The 24,275-nt window shown below is 56.5% G+C and overlaps 1 protein-coding gene across 1 annotated transcript; it reads right to left on the reverse strand.

The window, feature by feature from the left end:
* Positions 1 to 344: 344 nt before the first annotated feature.
* Positions 345 to 17,491, reverse strand: TNS4 (tensin 4). The gene is made up of 13 exons (XM_068996450.1): positions 17,405 to 17,491; positions 10,721 to 11,340; positions 6,725 to 7,151; positions 6,169 to 6,566; positions 5,264 to 5,350; positions 4,677 to 4,796; positions 4,319 to 4,411; positions 3,965 to 4,042; positions 3,484 to 3,555; positions 2,334 to 2,502; positions 1,936 to 2,004; positions 1,695 to 1,721; positions 345 to 1,176 (listed from the first exon to the last, which is right to left on the reverse strand). The coding sequence occupies exons 2-13, from the start codon at positions 11,211 to 11,213 to the stop codon at positions 1,047 to 1,049; spliced, it is 2,163 nt and encodes a 720-aa protein (XP_068852551.1). The 5' UTR covers positions 11,214 to 11,340; positions 17,405 to 17,491; the 3' UTR covers positions 345 to 1,046.
* Positions 17,492 to 24,275: the final 6,784 nt, after the last annotated feature.

The following is a 24,275-nucleotide window of genomic DNA, read 5'->3' on the forward strand; positions in this document are numbered from 1 at the left end:
AGCGAGTGGCTCCGTTGCTGCCATCCCTGTGGTGCCTGTGGCAGGATAAATGTTCTACTGCTTCACTGAAAATACCCCTGAGAGGGTTTGTTAACACGGGGGCCAAAATTAAATCAACGCCGAGGCACCAAGTGAGAACTAAGGCAGAGAACAGCGCAGCGGCCTCGGAGCCGCTTTCTGCTCCGAGCTACAGCATGAGCTGACCCTTCAGCTGCTGCAGATCACGGCAGCACCGTCTTCCTCGAGGCCCTGCCAATTTACGTCATCTGAGAATCCGGCCCAAATTCAGGCAAGTCATTTCCAAAAACCCGATGTTTCACTGTCATGAAAATGTCACCATTTATTTCCCAGCTCTCCGCAATGCTGGGAGATCGAGCCTGCCCGCAACCCCGCTCTGCGTAAAAGGGCAGGAGAATTTCCCAGCACCAGGAAAAATGCGCTGCGCTGTCATTCCTCCCTGTGGATGCTGCTTGCTCCTTGAGGGAAGCAGGTTTCCAGCAGGACTTAGTGATTTTATACACTTTGATTTGCAAAGCTGCCTCTTTGTGCTGCTCAGGGGGTGATTCCTCCCCCTTGCCTGCCCCAGACCTCTCCTGCCGCAGCACTGGGGGGGGGGGGTCAGGGCTGAGTCCCCGATGATGGGAGCTCAGCTCAGCTCAGCTCCATGACCTCCCTAAGCCTGGACACCCCAAGAACAGGGAACCCCATGTCTGGTAGGAACCCCAGCCAGAGCATTGGGGTCCTTCGGAGCAGATGGTCCAGCTGAGGGACAACAGTTCCATACAGAGCACAGCTCTCATCTTGCCTGGGCAGCTCTTGTCCCTTCCCCTGGGCAGCCAGTGCCCCACGGAGAGGCTCAGAGGATCATGTCATCCCACCAGAACTGAAAGTCTTTAGCTGAGACTCCTGATGTGGATGGTGCATAACAAAAAAAGTCTAAATACGTGCTGTTGCCAAAATGCAACCCAGAAGCAGGAGAAGGGGGGCAGGAGAAGCTCAGCAGTGTGTGGGCAGCTGCTGGCCCTGAGCATCCTGGGGTTCTGTCCCTATGGGCTGGGCAGGAGCTGGCGGAGCAGGTCGATGACGAGGGACACTGGCTGCACGGTGTCGTACTCTGCGAACAGGTGACAGAGGTTCTCCGAGTCTGTCTGGCTTTTGGCTATGAACCCGAAGATTCTTTGAGAAAGGAGAGAGGCTTATTCAGTTTGCATCCAGGAATCTGAAGGAATAGGCTGAAACCAGCCCCAGCCACAAAGCCAAATCCCAGTTCCAGCAATTCCACCTTGGCCCGCTCCCCAATCACGTTTCCTTGGAAGTCAAGCAGCCAGGAGGAGCGTTTTTGGCAAGGCTGCCCCAGCTGTGAAAAGATTCTTGAGCACAAGGTAGAGCCAGATATAAACTCACTTCCTGAGCCCAGCACCAAGTCCCTGGGAAGGCTGTGGGATTTGGATGGGGGGTTCTGCACGAGGTGATGTGGAGAACTGGGCTCAGCCAAACCTCTCATCCAAACCTACAGAGCAAACCCCCCCTAACACTTCACCCATCAGTCCCACGTCTCATCCTGCCACCATGGTAACTTCTATCCTCATTTTTAAGCTGATTCTTTGCTGCTCTGCAATGCAGCCACTTCCCAAAGCAGCATAATTCCCCCGGATTCCAGCCCCCCACTCCATGCGGGAGGTCCCTGCTCTTACCTGGAGGACTTGCAGTACTTCTGCCACCTGGGGGAAGAACAGAATTGGAGTTGCTCAAAGGCTGATGTTTAACTCATTCCATCAGCTGCAAAGCCAAGGGTTATGTTTAGATCCACCCCAGCACGGTGCGCCCAGGGCAGTTTTATGGGATTTGGGATTTGAAGTGGTGCAGAAGCATTGGGAAGCACAGGGAAGAGAGCACAGCAGGTGGCTCCAACAGGCACAGCTGGCCAAAACTTACTTTCTGTTCTCGGGGTCCATCCCACAGAACCTGATGGCAGCCAAGGGGTAGTGTCGCCTGAAAAACACCCTGGAAGAGGAGAGGGAATTGTTAGGAAAGGGAAGGGCCTGGGCAAGGACACAAATTCACAAATCCAAGCCTTGTTGTGCTTGGGGGGGAATGAGGGTCTCAAAGCACCCCAAAATCCCAACCTTGGGTGCAGCTGGTTCCTGCATCCCACCCCTGTGACGCCGCCACACACAGCACCATGTGCTGTAACAAGGGGTCAAGTCCATCCCTGCATCCTGCCATGGGCTTGTCCAACCAGGGCAGGTTTTCCTGAGGCTGGGAGGCAAGGAGGGAGCTGCCTCTCTATGAGCCCCCCTGGGCCACCCCCTTGGTCCATCCTGGGCTCTTACTTCCTCTGGACGTCGGTCAGCGTGACGCCCTGCTCTGTCACCCTGAAGTGCACCAGGGTGGGGGTGGGCAGCGTCTCCAGCTCCAAGGTGCAGGAGATGCCTTTCAGGATGGCTGGGGCTCCCGTCAGCGTCTCCACGTTCACCGAGTTGAGGTACAGGACGTTGCACACTGCAAGGACAGCGCAGGGCCCGGCTCAGCGCGGATGTGACACGGGCCAGACCCAGGGCTGGGTCCCAGGGGTCATCCTGCAGATCCCTCACACGGACCCGGGTCAGGTTTGTTTTGACGAAAATTAAAAGATTTGGTGACTCAGAAATTCTTCGCTAATTTAGTTTGGTTTACTTTAATTCTTTGCACTAATTGTTGTAAAAGTCAAAGTATTTAATTTCCCGTTTCTAAATGTCACATTTGCTGGGGTTTTTTTCTGTTTATTACATATTTCCTTTAATGAAAAGCAGAAATACCCCAAGCCAACGAAGGGCTGAAGGCCAACCTAAAACATGACATTTCAGGCTGATTGAGCTGTTTAAAGGGCTGTTCTGGGTCAAACTAAACTTTCCAGCTCGCCAACTGATTTCTCAGAGTTTCCAGCAAAACAAAGCAGTCCCCAGCTCCCCAGCCTGCGTTGTGACCTGTCCATGCAGTCTCCTGCCTTTCATTCTTTGCCCTCACCTGGACCCCACCCGGGCTGAGGTGCACAGACCCTTCCTCATCCTGCTCTGTCATTGCCACGTGTGCCCCATAAGGTCCCTCAGCAATTTAACCAGCCCCTGCCTGCCCATCCCTCTCCTAAAGCTCCAGCTGTTCCATCCCCATTGAAGCCCATCAGGAAAGAGGCTTAAAAATCAGGAAATGTTTAAAACTGTGGAAACTGGGGGTCTTTTATCAGCCTCACGGCCTCAAGAACTGTGTTTTCAAGCATCTTGAGGACCCAAAGTCTTCTTTCCTTAAAAATATCAGGTTCCCTTGCAGGGAAAAATCTGCAGAAATCCTGTGGATATCTCCAGCTCCACGGGGAAGCTTGAGGGGGATGTCACACCAGTGCCCACCACTGCACAGGAGTGACCTGCTGCTGTCATGCTGTGCCCAGGGCTTCAGCCCTTGCCAGCTGGGCTGTCCCCAGGGCCAGCAGCCGGCTCCTGTCCTCACCTGCAGTTTTCCTGGCCAGGGACAGAGCAGATTCAGGAGCGCAGTCAGGGCTGTCCTCTCCATCAGCGAGATCTGCACAAAGGACAAGCAGGAGCAGTGATGCCACAGTGGGCATGTGCTGGTCACCTCTTTGGCTGTTCCTTATCTCACAAGAGGCTCAAAGGCCCAGGACCACTCTAATTGCAGGGGTTTAGAGCAGTAATTAACTTAATTGTCCTCCATTTCCCTGTTCTGGCTCTGTTCACCTCTGTTCATCTCCCACTCCTACTTCCTTTGCCCTCTCTCCATCCCCAGTGGAAGGGAGTCACTGCTGTCTCATCCCCAGGTCAACTCTGCAGGTCCCTGCTCCACCTGCAGCCAGGGGAGCAGCTCCTCGCAGGCCCCCGGGGGGCTCAGACCCCTCCCCACAGCAGGACCGTGCCCACCTCCCCAGAGCAGCGGGAGGGGCCGCTCAGAGCATCCCTCCTGTCCTGTCACCTACCTCGGGTGGGGATGCTGAGCTTGCAGGGCAGTGCCAGCGGGGTGATGGAGTGCTGGTAGACGAAGGCAGAGAGGCTCCCTGCAATAAGAACCGTGAGTTTGGGGGGGGCTGTTGCCTGAAACCTCCCACCCACACTTCTCCACCCTGCAAGTGTCCCAGGGAGCTCATGCTCCTGCTTTGGAGCCACTGCCACGGTCCCACTGTCAGGGAAGTGTGGGCAGGACCAGGGGCTGGGAGGTTCCTGTGCTGGCAGGTGTGCAACACATTCACCTGGTCCTGCCTGGTGCTTCCAGGGGCTTTGGAAACAGCTCCCGGGGCTGCCAGGGCTGCTGTGGGCAACAGCACCGTCCTTACCAAAATACAGCTCCTCGCTGGCACCTTTCAGGTGAACCCCTTTGGTGGAGGACTCGATTAGGAAGTGCCGGATGAGGTCACTGCTCTCCTCACCTGCAAGAGGGACCATAATCAGTGTCAGCATCGGCCCCAGTGCCACTGTGTCATCCCTGCCCACCCCAGAGTCCTGTCCCAGGGCATCATAGGAGCTGCTCTGCGCTGCCATTGCACTGCCAGCCTCTGTGAGAGGTGGAATGGGCACCCACAGACTCGCTGCCAGCATCTCCCACACGCCAATGTCCTGCAGCTTCTCATCTGGCTTTAGTTTGAGTAATTTCAGTTAAACCCTTGAAGCAACCCCCCCGTTTGTCCCCCATACCTGTCTGGCTGCCAGATGGAGAGCCAGGAACCTTCATGGCCAGTCCGAAGGAGCCCCGGTACGAGGTGCTGTCCCGCACGAGGAACGCGCCTGGCTCCTTGTCCCTCAGCAGCTGGATTGCTGTCAGGGCACAGGGAGGGGCTCAGCCAAACACAACAGGGGGGGTCTCCCCATGCTGTGCCCTGGTGCTCTGCAGGGAGTCTCTCCTTGGCAGCAGCGGGAAAAGCTCTGGAGCGTATGCCAAGGACAAGCACATCCCTTGTGTGGCACCAACTGCAGCGTCCCTGCAGGGCCCTGGCTTGGTCCCACGGATCCCTGCAGTCCCCAAGGACACTCAGCCCCTGCCCAGGCCACGATGTGTGACAGGCAGGAGAAGCTTTGCTGGATTTGGAGGACACAGAGGGGCCGTGGCACAGCCCTTGTTTTTGAGCCGCCCCACTCAACCTGTGAGAGGGTCTCTCCACACCCATCAGCCCCCAGCAGGCTTTGATTTGCTCCCATTGAGTCCCCCCAGGGACACGGGAGAACTCCGGGGACAGAACAGAACCCGAGGGGGGGTCACACCCGCAGAGCCTTCCCTGCCTCACCTCGGTCCCTGCTGATGCTTGGCTTGAACCAGTATTTCGATGTGTCCATCACAAACTTCATGGTGGGCTGCCCAGCTCTGGGGGGACCTGCAAGAGACCACAGGATGTCAAAGCCAGCAGGAACCTGAAGGACCTCCACAGATGCCAGAGCCCAGCAAAGACGTTTCTCTCTCAGGCTGGCCAGTGCTGAAGGTTTTTCAATCCTTTTGAATCCTTTCCTCCCCACTCCTCAGAATAGCTCATTCTCCATGTAATTATCTCTCTTGGCAGGCTGTGATGTAGAGCAGAGAGGGTCACATGGAATCCCCTGGCAGTGCCAGCCTGCCCAGCCCTGCACAATCCACTGGACCATGGGATTTACACCAAGATCTGACCCACACACCCTCTTGCTATTCCCATAAGGGTCCCAATTAAAACCCTCTGCCCAGAGAGCTGCCTCTGCTCATCTCCTCCAGAGAACAATAGCCCCAGTGTTTGCCCTTGAATGAGGGACCTTGTGAACCCTGGTACCTTTTGGTGTCCTCAGAGCAAACGAGAACCCCAACCCCTCCTCCCAACCCGCTCTGGGTCTGCAGACAAGCAGGACAGGACAGAATGATGTTTCTCGTTCTCAGGTACTATAAATAGGTGCATCTGCATCTCTTTGAGGGAGCAGAGCATTCCTGTCTGCTGAGCCCATGCCCCAGGACACCGGTGGGCAGAAGGCTGTGGCTAATCCAGGGTCACCAGCCACGAGCTGGACACCACCTGGACCGCAGGGAGACACAGCAAGGAGCTCCAGCAAGGACCTCTCATCCTTTGTGTCTATAATCCACAGCTAAACCAGAGGGAAAATGGGGTTTTTTCCCCCTTTCCCTGCAGCTTTTGGGGTCTGCAGCTCCTCTCCGCCCTGCCCCGTGACTCACTGTCCGAGAGGCAGCTGAGCGCTGGTGCTGACAACGTGTTGTTCAGGCCACCAAGCCTTGAGGCCGGGCTGCAGCCAAGCAGGGGGGGCTGCGTGGCAGAGCTGGGGGGGGCTTTGGCCAGCTGGGGGGGTCCATCTCCTTGTTCCAGGCACCCGTTCACCAGCAGCACCGGGATGTCGGCCGCGGAGGTGAGGATGGAGGGGGGGCAGCTGCTGGCCTGGCCCTTCTGGACCAGGCAGGTGCCTGCCCTGGGTTGTGAGGGGCTCTGACCAAGAGCTTCCCTGGAGTGGGACACGATGCCAGAGGAAGGGGAGCAGGGGCTGCCCAGGGAGCTGCCGGGGGACGAGCAGGCAGCGGCTGAAGCATCCGAGTCCTCGTTGTGGAGCGAGTGGGTGCTGCTGCAGGAGGGAGACAGAGCAGAGATCAGGGGGTTGTTCACACACAGAGACCACCCCAGCAACCGCGCCAGCCCTGCAGGGCATCACCTCCCAGCCAAGGAATGAGGGACTTGAGTTACTGCCCTGTGCCCCTTCCACCAGGCACAGGTGGCATTTACCTGCCCAGGATGTAACTGGTGTCAGAGCCGGGGCTCGTGGAGAGCTGGGACACCCAGCTGCCCCTCTGCCGGCCCCTCAACACGTGCACGGGCTTCAGCAGATTGTCAGCGCCTGGGGAGGTGCCGAGGGCCCCGAGGCTGTAGGAGACGGCGTCCGTGTGTCCTGCCAGGCACTGCTGGGGCGCGCTGGTGCTCTCGGGTGCTTTGTTACAGCTCAGGGCGGCCGACCCGGGGCTCGAGGGTCCGGGTGGGCTTGAGAAAACCACGCTGTCGCTGGTGCTGTATTTGCCTCCGAGTGCCCCTTTTTGGGGCAGGAAGCTGTTGGCCTGGGGGGACCTGGAGAAGGGAGTGCCCGAAGGGCTGGGGGAGCCCTGTGGCAGGTCGGGCCCTGTGGCTCTGCCCGGTGTCAGCTCTATGTACTTGATGTCTGCAGGGAGAGAGAGGAGGTCATGAAGGATCTGGTGTGCAAGCTGGGTTCCCTAGCAAAGCTCCGTGAGGAACCTGTGTCTGTTCTTCCTGCTGTGAATGATGGCTCCCGCTCTGCAGGGCTGGGGGTCCAACACTGCTCTTTGTTGAGACCCTGTGAGGGCTGATTCCTCACGGATCCCAAGATGCAGTGACTCCCCCAGTGCTGGCAGGCTCCCAGGGAAGGGGGTTACGTGCGGTCATGTCTGGCTGCTCAGACCCCCCCTCGCCAGCATTACCCAGCCAGGACCTGCCGAGACCTGCAGCTAGAGGCGGGTGTTCCCTCCAGCAGCTGCTCTGTTTGTACTTGACTCAAGAGAAAAAACATCTGGCTGCTCCCCCTGGGATGATGTCAGGTTCGGAGGGTGGCCCTGCACACCCTGGGAGGGGATGGAGCAGAGGAGCAGGGGGCTGTCACCCAGCCCCAGGTGCAGCTGGACTTCCGTCCACACTGTGGCAGTGAGGCAGAGGAAATCCACGTGGGACAGGGGCAGTTACAACACTCTTGGTGTCCACTACAGGACCAGCCATGCCGGCAGCAAGCACAGACCCAGGCAGGGGCTGGCTGCTCCCTCCTCCTTTCTCCCACCCTGCACAAATCTCTCTAGAGAAGTAACTTCCAAAGCACTTTCTGTGCCTGTGTCCTGCTGTGGGATTCTTCCTTCTCTTCCATTTGTGCTCAGAGCCAGGCATCTCCAGCCCCTCCACTTGCCATTAGTGACAGGGGAACACACCTGACAGAGCATCTCTTGTCCAAGACCCTCAGTGGAACCTCACGGGCAGGACCAGGGGTGCCTGATGCATGTCAGGTCCTGGCTTCCTTGGACTAAGCCAGCATTTCTGGCTGATCTGGAAGAGGCCTTTTAGCAAGAGACACTCAGACTCGATTTGAGCGCTTGCAGTGACGGCAGATTCATCACATCCCAGAGAAGCTGCTCCGGTGGTTAATCACTCCAGTGCCAGAGGTGTGCACCTCCCTTCCAGTCTGGACGTGCCCAGCTTTGCTTTCAGTGCCTGGTTCTTGCCCTGCCATGGAGTTCAGGAAAGTTCCCTTTCTCAAAGGTGTTTCTCGGAGAGGGAAAATCCTTTTTGCTGCAGCAAAGACAAACTGCTCTGACGGCCCTGAGCTCACTGGCCAGGGCGTGACAGGTCCTGATGGACCTGCTGTGCGGGAGCTGCTGGCCCTGGCTACTGCAAGGAACAGCCAGAGCTCTGGGGCACGGAGCTGGATGAGCAGGAAAAGCACGGGTCTGTACAGAAGTTACTCCCTGAGCCCCTTCTCTGTGCCAATCCAGCACAGGATTGGATAAACATGGCCAGCCATGAGCACCAGGGAGGCGCTGGGTGAGCCAGGAGGGCTGGTGCCCAGTGGGGATGCAGCTGGATCATGGCAGGACAGAGCCAGAGCTTTCCCACCAGCAACTCCTCCAGTGCCTGGCCTCGGAGTAGCTCCACGGCCACGTGTCCTGGTATCAGTGCACAAACCCTTGCAGCGAGCTCCTGGCCGGATGATTTTTGTCAATGTCTCCTCAAAAGGAGAAAGAAACGGGGATTTTAATTGTCCTTTAAAGAACTGACAAGCATCTGTGCACCGGGCTCATGAGGCCTTTTACCTCCTACTTCTCTGCCTTTGCTCCTCTTATCACCTGTGGTTAAACCTCAAATATTTGCTCAAGACCTTGGCAAGTTTTCCAGCACCAAGGAGTGGCAAAAGTGCCGCAGTCACGGAGCCCAGATGTCACGCAAGCTGAGATCCGAGAACTCCTTTCTTCTCTCCTCTAGGAATGAGCAGGATCCAGAGGGAACTGTGACTCTCAGGAACACATCTCCTGTTGCTGCAGCATTTCATAAAATCATAGAATATGCTGAGTTGGAAGGGACCCATCAGGATGGAGTGCCATGTTTAAAGCTTCCTCACGGTCTCCCCCGGACAAGACAAGAACAGGCCCCTCTTGCCTCTCTGGGCACCATCAGTCCCTGCCACCCTCACATCAGGGCACAGGTTGCAGAGCTGGAGCAGGAGGAAGTGAGTGAACAGGGACGCTGCACTGTGGGAGGAAGTTTGTGTAAAAACCAAGAGCTAAGAAAAGAAAATGAAAGCTGAAGTGAGGCTTTTCCCACTGAATTCGTGGCCAGCTTTCCAGAAGTTCAGTTCCACACTTGGAGCCAGACTCCCCAAACCACCAGCACGTTACCTGCGGAGCTGCTTGGGGCTCCAGCCCCCGAGTGATGTCTGAAGGGGGGCAGTGGAATAGGTCAGGCACTGAGCAGCCTGAGCTGAATCTGCACTTTGTCACAGTATTTTATCTGCAAGGCCACCCTGTCCACCCCAGCGGGAAGCAGACACTGTCTGCTCTGGAACTGCCTGCCTCCCGCAGCACTGCTGCCCTGCTGCAGGCCAGGACCCTCACACCCACCTCGTCCTTCTCCAGCCCTGCCATCCTCATGTTTGCATGTGGACTCAGGGAGAAATGAGTTTTTTTCTTGCCTTTAACATCCTCACATTTGACCTTCCTGGAAAGAGGCCTGGGGACAGATTGCCAAGGTATTTCCATGTGTAAAGACAGGGATGGGCAATAGGGCTTTTGGGAAGCAGTGAGGCTTGAGGCACCTGAACCACCCTAGACCTGTCCTGTCAGCAGTGCCAGCTCCCCTTGTGCTGGGGCTGCCCCGTGCACAGGGTACTGAACACCTAAACGAGCAGAAGAGCCCAGGCAGGAATACTTGGATCAGGAGCAGCTGCCAGATCAGAGCTTGGATTGCAGGGATGACAGGGAAGAGTTGCACAAGGGTTCACATAAGGCACTCGTGAGCAGAGACGGGGCTGGTATGTGCTGCTGGTGCCTTGCCTATGCCAGGTATGCTGCCCGAGGAGTGCACAAGCCCTGGAAGAAGAATTTCCCTGGCGAAAGAATTGGGAACACTTAAATGGGATGGTTGTGCAACACTCGATACCTTAGCCCAGGGCTCTGGAAATCTGGCTGCAAATCCATGTGCTCCCACAGGTCAAGTGTGACCCTGGGAAAGGCTCTGCTGCCCTTGAGGGGAGCAGGGTGCTCACATGACACCCAGAGCCCAGGGCCAGTGGTGACAACTAGGATTAGAAGTTTTCCAAGAGCTGCAAGTCCCATTTGTAATGAGAATTGTTTTCTCCAAACACAGGGAAATGAATATCAGGTAGAACTAAAGGCTGTTTTCCCTGTTCCCTTCTGGATCCCTTTGAGCTGGCTGGACTGGAGACATGTTAACAGTGATCAGAACAGGGCCATGGAAGCACCAGAGTTAGGCAGAGCTTCGATACGCAGCCTGTCCTGCTCCTTCACGTGGAACCGTGATGTCAGGAAACAGTCCCCCACGCTGATCCCGCTGGGGACAGTGAGGAATGTCCCTGATGCCCATTTCCAGCCTCCCCAGGACCTTGTGTGGGTCCAGGGGACACGTGTGTGCCCGACCCCTCTGCCCCAGGCTCTGGCAGAGGGTTTTCACAGGAGCCTCGCTGGCTCCACAGCCCGAGCGCTGCCTTTGCCTCACCTATTGCCTCCGGGTCCTGCTTCTTGGTGGCTGCAGTGTCCCCCTGAGCAGCAGGTTGGGCTGCACCCTTCACCGGCCTGCATGGCAGCGGCTGGAAGGTCGGGTCGATTTCCAGGATCATCTGGTTGAGAGTCTCTATGGTTATGTCCAGGGAGGGAGACACCGGCTGAGCCTCAGGATCCATGCTGGTGTTCTCCTCCTCCTTTGGCTGGCACGGGGCAGGGGGTCTCTCCAAGGGGGAATTCTGCTGCCCCTTCCCCTGTGTGTGAGCAGCCACATGCTCCGACACGGGCTGGGCTCCGTACGCTCTCCCGCCGGGGAGCAGGCGAGCCTTGGGGTGCACCATGGAGGGGGGGTCAGTCCAGGCCTCCGTGGAGTAGTAGACGTACTTGCCTGGATACCCTGCTGGGTGCAGGCTCTTGCTTTCCTCCGGTGAGGAAATACACACAGTCTGTCCAACACGCAACACGTGGGATTCTATGACCTGTGACATGGTTTGGTTTTCCGGTTTCACAGCTTAGAGGCCAAGGGAAACCTCCTCCTTCTCCTCCTCCTCGCCCTCTTCCTCCACCAGGGAGCTCAGACCCCGTCTTCAATCCAGTCTCCAGCGGAATAAGAATCTGAGGAATGCAGAGAGGAGCGGTTACACAGGCATGCCCCGGGCAGGAGCAGACTTCAGCGGAAAAGTCTATAAAAACGGGGATTTGGAGTGAAAGCTGGAATTCAGCTCATATGAAAACAAGTCACCCTGTCCTGCTTTTCCACCCCCTCCAGCCTCTGCTCCTGGTGCCACAGCAGCAGCTGGGCAAGCACATGAAAGACTCATTGGCAGCAGCTTTTCAGGATTCAAAGGCCTAAAACAGAATCCTGCTTTTATTTGCTAATTTTCTGGATTAAGAATGAAATGAAGGCTCTAAGAGACTTCCCATGGGACCCTGACCCTCGGGAGCCATCCAAGGGCAGCCAGCAAGCCTGGAGCCCTGTGGGGCAAAGAGCTGGAGCTGCCTGCCAGGGCAGTGTGCTGCAAGTGGGTGTACAGCTAATCCAGGATTTTATTTTCCTGGTACAACGCGAGTCTGGAAGCCTGCGGACGTGGCTGTGGCCTCAGTCATGGTGCTGCTCGAGGAATCTGACTGCAGATACATTTTGAATACTCCCTGGCTTCACTTTAGGCGGAAAGTATTTTTTTATTCCCCATTATAAGGCCCTATGGAATGAGGTCAGCTTCCCTCTGGGGTCTGGGAAAAAGGGCCTTGGAACGCTGTTTGGAGGTGGGGAAGTTGTCCTGCTGCATCAGCAATCAGATGGGGTTCCCCCAGCTGCTGCTCCCCTCCTGCTTGGCAGGAGCTGTCCCTCAGCAATGCGCTGGCACCGAACTCAGAGGGACCCTCACTGCTTTGGCTTGGGATGAGGACAACAACCTCGTCCCCCTCTGCACCCACTGTGGCAGCCAAGCCCGGCATCTCCGTGTGGGGGACATCCAGCACATTTCCTGTGTCAGCACCACACCGTCCTCTCTGGTCCCTAGGGAGGGCATCGCTGGTGGGCACCACGGGGTATCCAGAGATCCAGAGCCAAAGGTTTGCTGGCAGGAGTTAATCCCACAGCTCGGGGCTCCCTCTCCACATCCTGCACAGATTTGGTGCGTGGCACTCACAAACAGAGGGGCACACTTCATAAAATATTTGTCCTGTCCGGCACCAGTCTCCAATGCTGGACTTATTTACTCCCTTATCCTGGGCTGATTAACGATGGAGTCACAGGATTAGGAACGAGACACGTTGCTCCGAGGCAGCCAGTCCCTCAGCCCCGTGGGCGCGGGCAGGAGCTGGGCTGGTGCCCTGAGTCACCGTCTGTAATCGGTGACTAATTGCCCCGCCAGGTGTTGAGAGCAGGTACGGAGGGTGGCTCAAAATAGGGCAGCTGTGTCCTGGATGAGTTACGTAACCCTGGAGAAGCCCCACATCTTGCTAGAGAGACACCCGGGATACCCCGGGCTCATGAAGTGTAGGGAATTAGAAGCAAAACATCGCTGCTGTCTGCTGCTGCTGCTGTCAGCACCCGGCCCCGGGCGAGTCACGGCAAGTAAAGCCCTCTCCGGGGCTTCCGAGAGCCCGGAGGGCTGCAGGAGTGAATAAATACCTCAGCCCCGTTTACCTTCCTCCCAGCCCGGCCCCCGCGGTGTATCCTGAGTCTCTGAGAGGTTTTAGTTACAGGACTGGCATAGGAATGTCTTGGGAACAGGGCTGTGCTGCAGGAAGGGAAGCACCTCAGGAGCCTGGATTAGACAGGTCGAAGGCACCCCTGAATTGCTGCTAATTAATCCTAGAGGTGGGAACCTCTGGGAATTTGGGGTTATGCTGTTGGAGCCAGGTCTGCTCCAGTTCCCAGGGGAGATGGACTGAGTCTGGAGCCGGTTATCCCTGTGGAGACCCAGCTGTGAAGGGATCTGTCAGAAACTGGGGGGCAGGTGGGTGTGGGGCTGCAGGTAGTGGGGCCGCTCCTCTGACTGCAGTAGTGCCACAGCCCACAGTGCCCTCCCTGCTGGCTGTGCCACGGCCAGCACGTGGCTCTTCCTTGGCATTTCCAGACCCCAGCCCCAGGGCGCAGTGGGTACAGGAGCAGGCTGGGACCCAGCCCCCCTTTCCCACAGCAGCTGGGCTGGCTGTGCCAGCGCTCTGCCCACCAAGTGCTTGTCACCTCCAGTCGGGGCACAGCACGGCTCTGCTGCAGGGTGGTCAGAGCCCAGGTCAGCAGATGCCCACCTTGGGAAACCACCCAAGGTCTCCTGCCTTGGGGCACCGTGTGCCACAACACCACTGGCTCTGCGTGAGAAGTGCAGTGCGGTACAAGGCTCGGAGGGAGCATTTGTTAAATATAAAAAGAAGAGTCATTCCAGGTCAAAAACACAAGCGAGATGGAGTGAAAATTGGATTCTCCCCTGGGGAGAAGAACTGCCTGGCTCCAGTCAGTATCCGCAAGACAAGGCTGGTTTTAATTTAAGTAGGTACAGAAATAACGTGCAGGATGCATGAACCAGGGCTGTCGGGGCTTCCAGGAGCATGCACGCAACAGCTTCCCTCCTTTCTTGTACTCCTGCCCTGAGTTTTTGATCTCTCTCATGTGTGATGCTGCCAGAATTAGCCTCCAAACCTCATTTCTCCTCCCTTCCCTTCTCTGGGTTGAAGTGAAAGGTCTCCCAGGCTCCTCACAGGAATTTTGAGCTTCGGCTGAGGGTTCTTCTGCTCGGAGGAGCAAAGGAGAAGGGCTGAGGTGAAGGAGGGGAATCACAGGGTGGCTGCTGGCCACCAGCATGGCACAGCCCTGGGATGGGCAAACGCTGCCCACAGACATCAGGACTTCCAAGAGCCACTGGGAATGGCTGTGGCCCCATGCAAAGGCCCAGCGAGGGCTGGGCAGGGTCTGGCTGTGCCCCTCCGGCCAGAGAGAGAGGCCAGGCATGAGCACAGGTAGGAGCCTGTGTCCCACACATCCCCACCGTGCCATGAGCGATGCCCTGGGCTCCGTGGCAGCAGCAGAGTGAGCTCTGTGACAGAATCGGGGCAGCCCTGGCAGAGGGAACCCCAGCACTGCAGCCATGCCTGGACAGGCTGGTTCAGCCAAGGCCGGGAGATCTGCTGGCTGTATGGAAATTCCGGGGAAGGAGCTCTGTTGTCTCAGCTAAGTCAAGGCTAGCACAGAAAGAGATGGAAAAAAGATGGCACAAACACACCCAGACTGGAAATTACAGCGTTTCTGCTACTGGAAGCAGACTGTGGAACACAACTCTCCCTAAGCTGAAGGGGACAAGTCACAGATTTCAGATGCAGATGGACACTCTTAGAAATGTCCTCAGTGAGGGAGCTGCCTGCTGTACCAGGGGGGCTTGTGGGGCTGGAGCTGCAGCTCAGCCCGGTAGCCCCAGTTCTGCTCCAGCCCAGCTTGGCAGGCAGCTCCCCCCGACAGGAGAAGGAGCTGGGCTCGGGGTGTCTGGAGCACCCACGCGGGGCAGGAGGTGGGTGCTGGGTTTGGAGGGCTGCAGGGCGCTCCTGGGCGCGGCTGGGAGAAGCCGGGTGCCCTGGAGCCAGGGCTGTGCCGACACACCCCGGCTCCTCGATAACCGCCCGCCCTTCCCAAACCCCGCCGGGCACGGCTCAGCCCCGCGACGCCACATGGGCCGAGCCCGGGGATCCACACGGAGCAAAGTCCCTCCTGCTTCTTCTGCGCGAGCTCAGGGAGCCCGGTGGGATCCCCCAGCCCCTGCGCTGGCACCAGCTCGGGCAGGGTAAGGGCAGAGCTGGCAGCGCTGCCCCGCAGCACCGCCGGCAGCTGCACGCTGGGTGTCCCAGCGCGGTTATTTGGAGCTCAGACATACGAGCCGGGACACAGCCTCGCTCCCTGTCTGCGCAGACCCCAAAACAGCTCAGCCAGCTGCCAAGTCTGGTTGTTTTTCCCTGCAACGTGAGCCCTGGGAGCCTCCCGATGACAAGCCTGTTACACATCCCCTCGCCAGGAAGGGCAGAGGGAACTGCTGGGACACCCAGGGTTTCCAGAGCTCGTTGCACACAGTTTAATCACAGCGAGGGCTGCAGGCGACTTGCCTGGATTAGAGGGGCGTGCTGAGGGGGTTGGGGAAAAAAGTTCCCATGGTTATGCTGTGTTTTCCCTGCAGAGCAGGGAGAGCCGCGGTATCACATGGCAGATATTAATATACCCCAGCTCCGGGGCGTTCCAGCACCTGGTGCCCGAGGAGGGGCTGCCCTCCCACCCCGGGGGAGAAGGGGTGTCTGTCAGAGCCTCCTCCCTCGCTCAGACACGAGCAATTAGGAATCTCAGCAGCAACAAGAAGAAGCGTTTATGAAATCTCAGGCAGCATCTTGGTATCTGACCAGCCCCCAGAGCCACAGGACTGGGCAGCACCCTCATGACCAGTGCCAGAGCAGGATGTTTTGGTGGGGCAGCGAGAAACCCTCCAGTGCAAGCCGAGAGCATCCACAGCAGGAGCCACCCACCCCCAGCGACCTCCCCCCCCCCCCCCAATGTGCTGCTTGTTTAGCAACATTTCAGACTTCTGCAAGGGTCTCCAGGGTTTTGGAAGAGGCGGGTTATTAGGAATGTTGAAATCGCTGCTCCAGCAGCTCCCCCTCCCACTGCCTTACAGCCTTTTCCTCTCCTGGGACAGCTCTTTTCCCCCTGGCAAAAGCTTCTCTGGGTACAAGATCAGCACAGAGCCTGGTCCCCATTTCCAAGAGAGGTCCCAGCACAGCCAGGAGAAGTTTCCCCTCCCCTCTCTGTGGGTGAGCAGTTGACATGGGAAGCTCAGGGACAAGAGTGTCTTTAGAACAGGGTGTCTGTCTAAAAATAGGCTAAATTAGCAAATCCTAAGAATGCTTGAGATGAGTTACAGGAACAGACACTAACAAGCTCCTCAGAACACCAGCCAGGATATTTCTTCTCTGAGACCATGGGAACATCTCCCTCCAGCCCTTGTGGGACTCACTAGGCAGCATTAGACAGAGGAATCTGCAGCATAAGAGGCTGTTTCCCCATGTTTCAGGGGTGCCAAGGGGAGGGTGAGGATGGGAGCTGCTGCACGGGGGGCTCTGCACACTGCAGGTGTTTCAGAAGGGCCCTGAACACCTGTGCTGGCCTGGACACATCCCCTGCAGTGCACAGCCCTGCACCCAGGCCTTGAAACCTTCTGAAGCCCCAGAACATGCTTTGAGCTCTTCCCTTGGGTCCAAACAGTAGAGGTGGGACTAGATTCTCTTCCTCCCCTCCTCAGACTCCATTTTCCTCCCAACACATCCACCTACACCAGATCCGAGTGCTCCCACCCAGAGCCCTGGCTGCACAGCTTCTGTGCCAGCCTCTTGATGCTCCCTCTCCTCCAACACAAGGATGGAGGCCCAAAACCTGTTTTTGGTTTCACAGCACTTTTGTTACCGACCCCATTCCCAGCGCTTTGACCTCCCTGACTGTCTGTGGCTTAAGAGGGTTCAGTGGTACCACAACACCCTGAGTAACTCAGAGCCCCACACCTCTGCCCCAAACCTCTGCCTCAGCCACTGACACTTCTGCTCCCATCTGGCACTTTTATTGCCTTGAACTCTCCACAATTATCACACCACAGCCTCCCATGGGGAGGGAGGAAGGACACACTGGAACACACAATCCCAGCCACGTCACCTCAGCTGAGCTCGCTTGAGGCAGTGGAGGAAACACACACTTAGACACACGCACAGACAACAAACACCACTGGAAATCTTAAGTAGGCTTCAAAAGGGTAAGAAAGGTAATTGCTCATGTCATAAACCCCATGGACTACTGAGAAAACCTCAGAACTTTAGCTGGAACAATATGCATAATTCCACACCATTGCTCCCAGCATTATCCAGCAGCCTTCCCCACCCTGGATCACCACAGCTCGGTCTCTGCCCACCGGCAGCACGGCTGGGGCAGGAACAACCACATCCTGGCTTGTTTGAGATCCCTGCAGCAGATTCCTCCCAAGGCGCAAGAATAATCCCCAGCTAAATGCAAAGCAGCAGCAAGAGGAGCAATGGAAGGGAAGAACTGATTCGAGCTGCACGCAGCATTAGCATGAGAACTGGAAGAAAAAAAGGACTTGGAAGAGGCATGGCAAAGGCAGAGATGGCCCTGGGAATCAGCACTCGGAGGTACCTGGGCTGCAGCGGCTCGTCCCCACTCCTGCGCGGCTCCGCTGCAGCACCTCCAGCACCTGGAGCTCATAAACCACAAGGGTGGGTCTGTGCAAGGACCGGGTTCTCTGGGAGCTTGGATTTAACGGGAGCCCGGTCCCTCCCACCTGGGCCGAGCTTCGCCGCTCCTCCGTGCCCCGCAGGTGTGGTGCAAGAGGGAAGACCCAGACGTTTGGGGTAGGAGCCGGGGCAGCGCAGGGCTGGCGAGGGGCCAGGCTGCCCCCAGAGCACCCGACACGGCAGGGTTGGAGGCAGAGAGCTGCCGGCCAGGGACGGCTTTCAGCTGGAGAAGAGCAAGGTAACCTCCTTGGGGCAGGTGAGGAGTCAGTGCCAAGGCTGCCATGGACTGTGCCTGCCCCTGCATCCCCCGGGCAGCAGCAGCCCCTGCCCAGCCCTCAACCATGGCACTGTCGGTGGGGCAGGGCTGATGGGGACTGTGCTCTCAGAACCGCGGCTGTCAGGTATGACAATAAACGAAGAGGGAACAACAAGCACAGACTCCTTTCCAGCTGGAGCATCGGAGTTGAGTTCCTCCTGCTTCTTTCCAGAGGTACCAGCTGCTCCTGAGTGCTGCAGCCACCACAGACCCATTTCTGGGGGGAGCAGTAGACGAGGGGACAGCCTGTCCTGTGTCACTGCCTCGTGGCAAAGGTGCTGCCTTAAGGAGAGAGATTGGTTCAAAGGGAAAGACGTTATCATCAGTCTGGTTAAAGGGCATCTGTCGCCTTCCAAGGGTCTGCCCACGCCATCATCCCAGGACTGTTATCCCTGGTATATTACAGGGAGAAGATTGAAAAACATATGGAAAGGTAACCATGTCTTTAACACGTGTTTGCATTGTCCAGCCCAGAGCAGACAGGCCTGACTGCTGCACTCAGCATTCCCACACTGGGAACAGGGGATAATAAATAACCCCCAAGCATCCTTCTGGATTGCTGTACATTTTGGCTCAAGGGTTTCTTCCACTGTCAGTGGGCACAGAGCCATGGATCAACTTTTAAAACCGTGTCTCTGAAATACCCTTTTTCAAGGAAACTGCCTATTCTGCTGCCCATAAATGCCTTGGGCTCATTGCAGTGTTGCCACACTGTGAAGGGACACTTTGAAACGTCTGATTTTATCAGGAAATAGGCCATATAAACTCCCTGCCTTAAATTCCTTCATCTCAGTTTACAATCTCTCCAACGTTTCATTTATTACCAGCCATTGTTTTTTCCTGTCCTTACATCCCTGGGCAAACAGTTTTACATGGCCAGCACAGCCCCTTTCCATCTGTGATGGCTGTGGGATTGCAGTGGGAGTGATTTCCCAGCAGCTTTCCTTTTCCTGGCTGGTAAAATTCACCTGGATGAGGTCCTTGACAGATGGAATTTCTAACCTGGAGGACGTTCAGGATCACACACACATCAGCCTGACTGCAGCTGGAGGGAGCCAACAGGGAGTAACGTTGAGGAACCAGGACCTGCACTGGGTCCCTCAAGCTGAGCATCTTCTCTCTCCTGGGTGCTCAGGTGGTTATAAAGGACAGGGAAGCACCAGGGCTGTGGGGAGAGCAAGGGTTTGGCAGTAGAACAAGGTGTCTCCATGCTCTCCTCCCATTGTTTGCAGCAAGCTCTGAGCACACACAGGCTTCGACTGTTCACAGCCCTGGGAAGCTCAACGGGATAAAATCTGTTCAGGGCTAAGCACCTCCTCTGGAAAAATCACCCCAAAGTGGCCCTGTGCTCTGCCACCCCATCCCAGTGCCCAGTTGCAGCCAGCACCTGGCACACCTGGTGGGATTGGATGGGACTCACGTGGGGAGCCAGAGTGGCCTCCCCAAAGGAAGGCACTGACACCTCCCACTGTCACCTTCTGCTGACACCAACATGCTCAGCAACCCAGAAATCAGTGCAAAGCTGTTTGCTGTGTGTTCACATCCCGTGTTGGCCCCAGGCTGAAGAGGCCTCTGTGTCCTGGAGTGATGCAAGGCAGTGGGATTTTACTGCTATTGGCACTTAGGAAGCCAAACTGCAAATCTTGTGCTGCTCTAACGTTGCTTTTCTGTCTTTTCTCTCTGCTTTTCCGTCTGTGTTGTGCAAGGCATGAGGAGATGGCCTGGGGCAGCAGCTGCTATAGAAAATGATTTGTTTGTAGCAAGGCTGTCAAACTCCTCCCCAGTGCTGAAACAAATGCAGATATCGCAGGACTCCTCAGAAAAAAACGTCATTTACCTCTGGCTTTGACGTTGCTGGTTCTGCAGTGAGGCCAAGGAATTCAGTGGCTCTTTGGCCAAGCTGTTATATTTTCCTTGTGCTCTCTGTATCCACAGAAGATAAGCAGGGAAAAATTAGTGGGGTGCAGGGAGGGTTGTCCACGCAGCAGGGTGTTCTGTCCTGGCCCTGAATCTGTGTCACGCAGGTGTAAAAATCTTAACATCAGGGCTCTGTTACCCCCATTAGAACCCAGGTTACACTGAATTTACTGCAGAGGTTTTGGATTGAAGCAGCAATGCCTGTGAGAACCACATGCCAGTCACCTGTGCAGGTGAACTTACCCTGCAGTGAAAATCCCACCAGGAACAAGCCTCTGCGTCGTCCTGGATTTTCCCACCCCGAAGGCCCTAAACATTATTAACAAACAACACATCTCTAAACTTTGTAAATGGTGGTAGAGGTGTGCAGGTGGGCAAGACCATGGTACCACATCTCCTCTGAGGTGGGGTGGGGTGGTCAGCAGTGAGTTAATGCCACTTTTCTGTTCCCAGGAGAAAGCAGAGGGAAATGAGGAGGAGTGAGAGACTTACTGGGGGAGAGCACTCTGCTCACAGCTGGAGAAGGCCAAGGAAAACTGAAGCGGCCACAGGACAGGCTGGAGGAAGAACAAGGGAGGCAGAGAGCCACAGAGTCCCTCCTGCAGGGTTGCAAATGTGTGGTTCCTTGTTTCTGGGATTTGAGCAAAATAAACACCCAGACACCGATGAGGGACCCAACATAAAAGAACATTTTCAGAGGAACAAATATTGGTTATGAATAACACTTGGGAGTGCTTCCCTGGAATGCACCTGTGCAAACGAGGGGAAAAGGATGAAACATCCCTCTCTTTGTCACCTCTGCTTGGAACTGAGGGCTTGGCTCCTGTGTGAGGCGAGGTGATCCATGGAGTGGCTCCAGGGGCTGCAGGATGTGGAGGGCAAGGTGGGAGGCCTTGGGGCTGACATGTTTGGGTCATGCAGAAGGGCTGGAACAAGGGATTGTCCTCCAGGTCCTTCTTCACCACGGGAACCCCTCTTGGCAGCATCCGTGGCAGAATCCTCTGCTGGTACCTCCTCTGCCTCTCCTTTCCTTGGCTAAACCCGACCTGTCTGTGCAGAGCAGATTTCTCCAGGCATGGCCCTACCCAGGATGTGCTCATAAAGGACAAAGTATTAACCTGACAGCTAAAAAAAGAACAAATAAAACGCGTAAGTTGGCCCCAAGCAGCTGCTCTGCCCCGTGTCCTGAGCTGCCACTGACACCTACTCCCTCCTGCTACCGGCTCTGGAAAACCTTCCAGGAGTCTGACACAGATGAAGCAAAGTGACACCATGTCCAGCACTTCAGAAGTGTCATGGGAAGTTGACCGAACAGTAAATCTGGCCAGGAAGCAGACTGCTTCTATCTTCCTCCCTCCTCTTCTCCTCACTCCATAGTTCCTCCTTCCTCTGGGCCCTTTGAAAATGAAGAAAACACCTTAAGTGCTGCAATACCTGCCTGAAAAATCCACAAAGGACTGTGGCATTCCGGGTATTGATGGCACAGCTGGTACAAACAGAGCAGGTCTGGGCAGCTCCCAAAGAACCTTCTGAGGGGTTCCTGGCCTGCCTTGTACCTGACCAGTGGCACAGGGCAGGGGAGAAGATCCCAAAGGTCTGGAACTGGGTCCAAACACCCCCAGAGACTCCCCCCCCTTCCTTTGGTGTGGGAGCTGGAGGGCACCGTGTCCAGCGCTGCTCGGCTGTGCAGAGCCCGAAGCGTTCAGCGCTGGGGGGTTTGAGCTCCTCGGCATTTGGGGACCCCAGGAGGGGCTGTTTCCGGGGCAGGGACAGCCCCTCACACCTCCCCTGGACCCCGTTACCGCGGGGCTCCTGTAACAGCCACGTGGGGCTCACGGCTTCCGAGGCCTCGCCAGGTGAGTCACCCTTTTCATGGAACAACAAAACATATTTAGTCACAAGGGTGACGAGGCCCTTTGGTCCCCCTGAGGGGATGTTAATCAGCCTCCTCGCAGTGAGAAAGGACCTTTTGTTTCCTAGACCTCACAGTTACGGTTTTCACGGTCTGAAAGTGCAAGGCTCCAGGGAAGTCGCATCATGCCTGGAAGCATCGGTGACCGTCAGAGCCGGTGGGGAGCCAGGGAAAGGACAGGGAATGTGTCCCCATGCCCTGCGATGGGTCTGGCGGGGTGTCCCGGGCTGGCAGCTGTGTCTGTGCAGGAGGGAATGGAGGAGCAGCGGTGCTGGCCCGGAACGTGCCAGAGGCGTGGGCAGGGCTGAGCACAGCTCCAGATCTGTGCCTGCACACGCCGGGCGCTGCGAGGGGAAAACCACTGACGTCAACGACACAGGATGAGGCCCCGCTGCTGCCCTGCACGGGCAGAGCCGAAGTGGCAGCACCAGGTGGTTCCTGCTGCCTCCCACCAGGAATTACCTGGCTGTGGAGGTGGAGCACGGACAAAAGCCTGGTTTTGGCCAGCGCTATGTGACACTGGTAGTTGACCATGTGCCAAAGAGCTACAGAGAAGCCCAAAAGAAAACTGGCATCTCGAGGTTCCCTGCCCCACGGGGCACTGCCCCGAGGATGTTGATGCTCAGCACACAACTGTCCTGAGGTGCTGTCCCCCAGGATGAAGACCTTGGGTTTCTCTGCGGTGTTTCCCAGAGGTTTAAAGGCAGCAGAGGAGCACAGGACAGCTCTCCACAGCCTGAATCTGCAGGTGCGTTTTGCTCTCAGCACCTCAATGAGTTAGAGACTGGGCTCTTCTTTCCTTAGCAGCAAGCCCTTTCTCTGCAGCAGCTTTGGATGGATCATTTCCAGTGAGGAAACCTCACAAGGGGAGTACCTCCCTCTGTATTTCTGTGGAAAGACAGGAAAAGGCAGCACAGGTTGTCCCACATGGCATCATCCATCGTCAGAAGCTGGGACATCATTGTCCAAAACTTTCCTCAGAAAGATGCTTCCAGGATCCACCCCGGATCCAGCCATGAGCCATTCCACATTGATGTCAGGCGCTGAATGAATCATGAAGCCACCTGGCTCCCCACCACAGACACCTTTCAGCCTGTGCCAAGTGACACCATCCCCTTGCAGAGTCATCACAGACCCCCTGGAGCCACCTCTGCCAGCAGAGCCCCGGGGACCCTCAGCTGGGTTGTTTGAGGGGGCTCTGCAAACTGGGGCTCTCAGGATCTTCTCAGTGCCTGCTCCAGGCCCCTCACCAGCTCCACAAGGACAGCATGGTGTGAAGGCACACACCCAGGGGCCATCCAGGTTGGAACTGTAATGCCGTGTTTCCAGGGGAGCAGTGACACTCCTGCTGCAGTTGAGCCTCTGGGAGCTGTTTCTCTGTCCTCTGGTCTCCAGACACTGCCTCAGGCTCTGCTCCCAGCCAGCCAGAGCCAGAACACCTCAGAGATCTCCAAAGAGCACATTAGCCATGGATCAGCGAGCACTTCCACACTCCTTCTGTATGTGATCAGTGACACAGGGCTGTGGAGACGCTGCCTGAAAAAACCCCACGCTTGGAGTCATTCCAGTAACTATCAGCACTAAATCCCAGGGATTTTCGGAGGAGACTGTCCTGGTCACTCCCAGGCTGAGCTGCTGGCCAGTAGGACTCACCCTCCCCAGTAAGCCAGCAGCAGTTTCGTCATTAAATCCATAAGCTGGTTCAAACTCGCTGGCCACTGGCTATCCCAAGGGAGCTGTGTGCTGGGAGAAGCCTCCAGAGCTCCTCAGCAAGGGAGGAGAAATCCAGGGAGAGAAGTCCTGGTGGTGTTTGTGTTTGTGTGTATCCACAGATACAGGGGCTTCTCCTCTGCAGAGTGAGATCCCCAGGGGTTTGTTTCCCATCAGTGCAAGGCTGGGCTATTCCTGCTGTAAAGAAACCTGGTGTGCTGGCCCTAAATCCTGCTGGCAGCTGGGCCCACGGCGCGGGTGCGCAGGTGGGGATGGGGCGAGATGGAGCCATCACACCTGTCCTTGTTTGCGCTCCAGTGACCTCTCAGCAGAAGCATTTCTGCACACACTGACAGCACGGCGAGGGGAGAGACATTAACCTCTGAGCTATAGCTGCTGACAGCTTCCAAACAAATAATCCTGGCAAAGTTCTCCAGGGTAGGAGAGCTGCTGGATGTTTCACGGTGGTGGACAAAGAAAAGGAAATGAAGCCCAGCTCTTCTCACGCTGCCTGGACTCTCCTTCCCACCTCTGAACTGCGTTTTAAACTAATACCACAAATTTTCCCTTTTTCAGGAGTGAGACTCCTGCAACCCCAGGGCACGGAACCGTGAAACGGCTTTTGTCTTGGAGCTGGCGTCTCTGTTATCAAGGTGAACTCAAGGAGAACAATTGCTTTCCACACTCACTTTTCCCCTCCACAATCAGCTCTGTTTGCTCTCGCTGCGGTGCCCCACACCAGCACTGATAGGGATTGGCAATTCAGGGGAATTGCTCCCATATTTGTTCAACGGAAAAACCGTAAACCCTGTGAGGAGGGAAGGGAGAGGATTCTGGGCACAGCCAGAACGTTAATTACAGCTCTTACTGCTAATAGCAGGGGTGAGGAGGAACGCGCAGGGACGGCAGGAAGGGGAA

This window comes from Aphelocoma coerulescens, chromosome 27 (genome assembly GCF_041296385.1).
Source record: "Aphelocoma coerulescens isolate FSJ_1873_10779 chromosome 27, UR_Acoe_1.0, whole genome shotgun sequence".
Taxonomy (NCBI): domain Eukaryota; kingdom Metazoa; phylum Chordata; class Aves; order Passeriformes; family Corvidae; genus Aphelocoma; species Aphelocoma coerulescens.